The following is a 2,624-nucleotide window of genomic DNA, read 5'->3' as shown; positions in this document are numbered from 1 at the left end:
GTGCTCTGTTCTTAGGTTATGAAGCCAGCCGCAAAATCATGATGGCACAGTTTGACAGCTAACCCCGTAACGCCACGTGTTATTTTGTGCAGTTGGTTTTTTAGCATTTTTAAACGAACTACTTATAATTCACCATGGCCATTCTATAGTGTTTCATTCTACATGCTATGGTTTGCACACACTAATGCACATTTTTATAATGATGCTTTGTTTTATTTATACACGTTAACACTTTACAGTAAGGTTATACTTGTTTAGTTAATGCATTAGGTATTGTGAACTATCAGTGAACAATGGTTCTTAAAGCATTTATTAATCTAGGTCAGGGGTAGGCAAGTTAAGTCCTAGAGAGCCACACCTGCAGAGTTCAGCTCCAACCCTGAAAACAAAACTCACCTGCCTATAGTAATCCTGAAGACATTGATTAGCTTGTTCAGGTGTGTTTGATTAGGGTTGGAGTTGAACTCTGCAGGACTGCGGCTCTCTAGGACTGAACTTGCCTACCCCTGATCTAGGTTAATGTACAAATATACTATTGTTTATTCATTGTTAATTCATTTGTTCATAATACAGTAATGTAAATGCATACAACATAAAATGTTTAAAAAAATTAGTAGCATATGTAAACATTTACAGCATAATGTTAACAAATTGAACTTTACCGTAAAGTGTTACCATTATTTTTTTATTATTGTTGGGGTGTTTTTATGTAGCTAAACCTTGGCCTGAGGGTCTAGAAATGTACAGTATGGCAGTATTATATTTTGTGGCATATCATCATAGCATTTGAAATGTACTGACTGTAAATATTCTATTTGATTCACCTCTGAAAGTGTCCCATTTATATAGTTGAAGAACAACAACTCTCTACAAAACTGAATAAAAGCAGGATTGTATTTATTTTTTATTTTTTTTAAACTATGCATATTTGATTTATTTTAGTGTCATTAAAGTGATTTGAATTAACTTGATACTAAATCATAGATTTCTGTGGGGAATTATTAATTGTATTATCATTAAATGTGAATTAAAGTCTGACAAATCACATGTAAACCACACTGTGTAACAGTTTGGATTTTATTTATATTTTAGTATTTATTTCATTTCTAAGCTATAAAAACAGATACAAAACAAGTGTTATGCCATTAATTAAAGCCATTTTCCTTTCAAATATTATTCACACTTTAAGTCATTATACATACGCCATTACTAAAAAAAACTGTATTAAGCCAAAACGTAACTAATAAACATCCATAGGTGACAAGAAGATAAAAAAAAAGTACAAATAGACCTTCATTAAAATGTTCAGATAGCATCTTCCACAAGAGGGCGCTGGTTAGGGACGCTGGATGGTAGAGATGAGGGATATGACCTCCCTGGCACCTGGAGCAGTCAGGGTTTACAGCGGCTACAAAATAACAATCCATTTCATCCGTTTTAAAGAGAATTTCTAGAATTTCTGCTATTGATCATTTTGCCTGGAAGGAGGCTCTTACTCTTTACTTTTTTCATTATTTAGGTGTAAGAATCTACTGCCAGTAGGCCTACATTTCATAAAAAATTCCAAAAACAATATATATATATATATATATATATATGTAGGAGACATGCAATTGTCCTATAATAATAGTACTGTTTAAGTGCGAAAATTCTATTATATACTCTTAATATTGAATTCAATTAAAGATGAGAGTTCTGGCATTAACAGAAATGAAAATGAATAAAGTATTAAAATTCCTGCAAAAATACTGAAAAGGCGTCTTTCTATAATACTTAATTCTGATTGGTCAATCTCAATATTCAGCGGCCTGTTATGTAAGGGATATTCAAAAAGGCTAGCCGTGCATTAAAGGATTTTGAATGCACGACGCGAAGTAAATGGTTATTTGCCAAGTTATAGACAAGTTAAAACTAGTATTGACCAAATATTTGACCAAATGGGTAAAAATGACAGTTATTTTCATCAGTTACGGCACGTTAGCATTCTGCCAGCTTCAAATCATACACAGAGATGAAATAGTGCGGTAAGAACACATTTATCTGAATAAATTATAGCATGTATTTCAATGAATTATAGATCGATAGGGAGGGAGAGAGAGAGAGATGACAGTTGTGTGTGTCTGTTTGCTGCGTCTGCGCGTCTCTCGACAAACAATTAACTTACTTCAAAAACAGCGATTTTATCACCTCGTTGCTGGGGAATATAATGTAGCGATCTAGTATCTAGGCTATTTTATTAATGAAAATCACGGGGAAGCGTGTGTTATGTGAGTGTGTGCAGCACAATCAGCGATCTCTGACCTCTCTCTCTCTCTCTCTCTCTCTCTCTCTCTCTGTGTGTGTGTGTGTGCGCGCGAGTGATTCGTGTTGGTTAGTGTGCATCGATTAAAGCAGCGCATTAATATAGAACGGTGATTAAACTGACTTGGAACTACCTGTGCATTAAACGGTTTTACTGCATACCTGCCAGCCAATCAGAATCCAGTATTCCGACAGACCATGGAATAATTCTTCAATATTCACCGTCATCTGATGGTAAAGCTTTATATCTGTTTGCTCATCGAGTGCTTAACAAGCGTTTTTTTGTTGAGTTTGTGTGAAACAACACAAATGCCACTTTCGCC

The 2,624-nt window shown here is 34.6% G+C and overlaps 1 protein-coding gene across 1 annotated transcript in view; it reads left to right on the top strand.

Moving 5' to 3' along the window:
* LOC107577670 (mitochondrial ornithine transporter 1-like) overlaps nucleotides 1-62 on the top strand; it is a 1,561-nt gene extending 1,499 nt beyond the window's left edge. The window contains exon 3 of the mRNA XM_016263718.1: nucleotides 16-62. Coding sequence (XP_016119204.1) covers nucleotides 16-62 — 47 coding nt within the window. The remainder of the gene's footprint in view (nucleotides 1-15) is intronic.
* The last annotated feature ends 2,562 nt before the right edge of the window (nucleotides 63-2,624 follow it).

This window comes from Sinocyclocheilus grahami, unplaced genomic scaffold (genome assembly GCF_001515645.1).
Source record: "Sinocyclocheilus grahami isolate Dianchi unplaced genomic scaffold, SAMN03320097.WGS_v1.1 scaffold6815.1, whole genome shotgun sequence".
Classification (NCBI taxonomy): Eukaryota; Metazoa; Chordata; class Actinopteri; order Cypriniformes; family Cyprinidae; genus Sinocyclocheilus; species Sinocyclocheilus grahami.
Note: the sequence above shows the minus strand (reverse complement) of the source record. Positions and strands in the feature narration are given on the sequence as shown.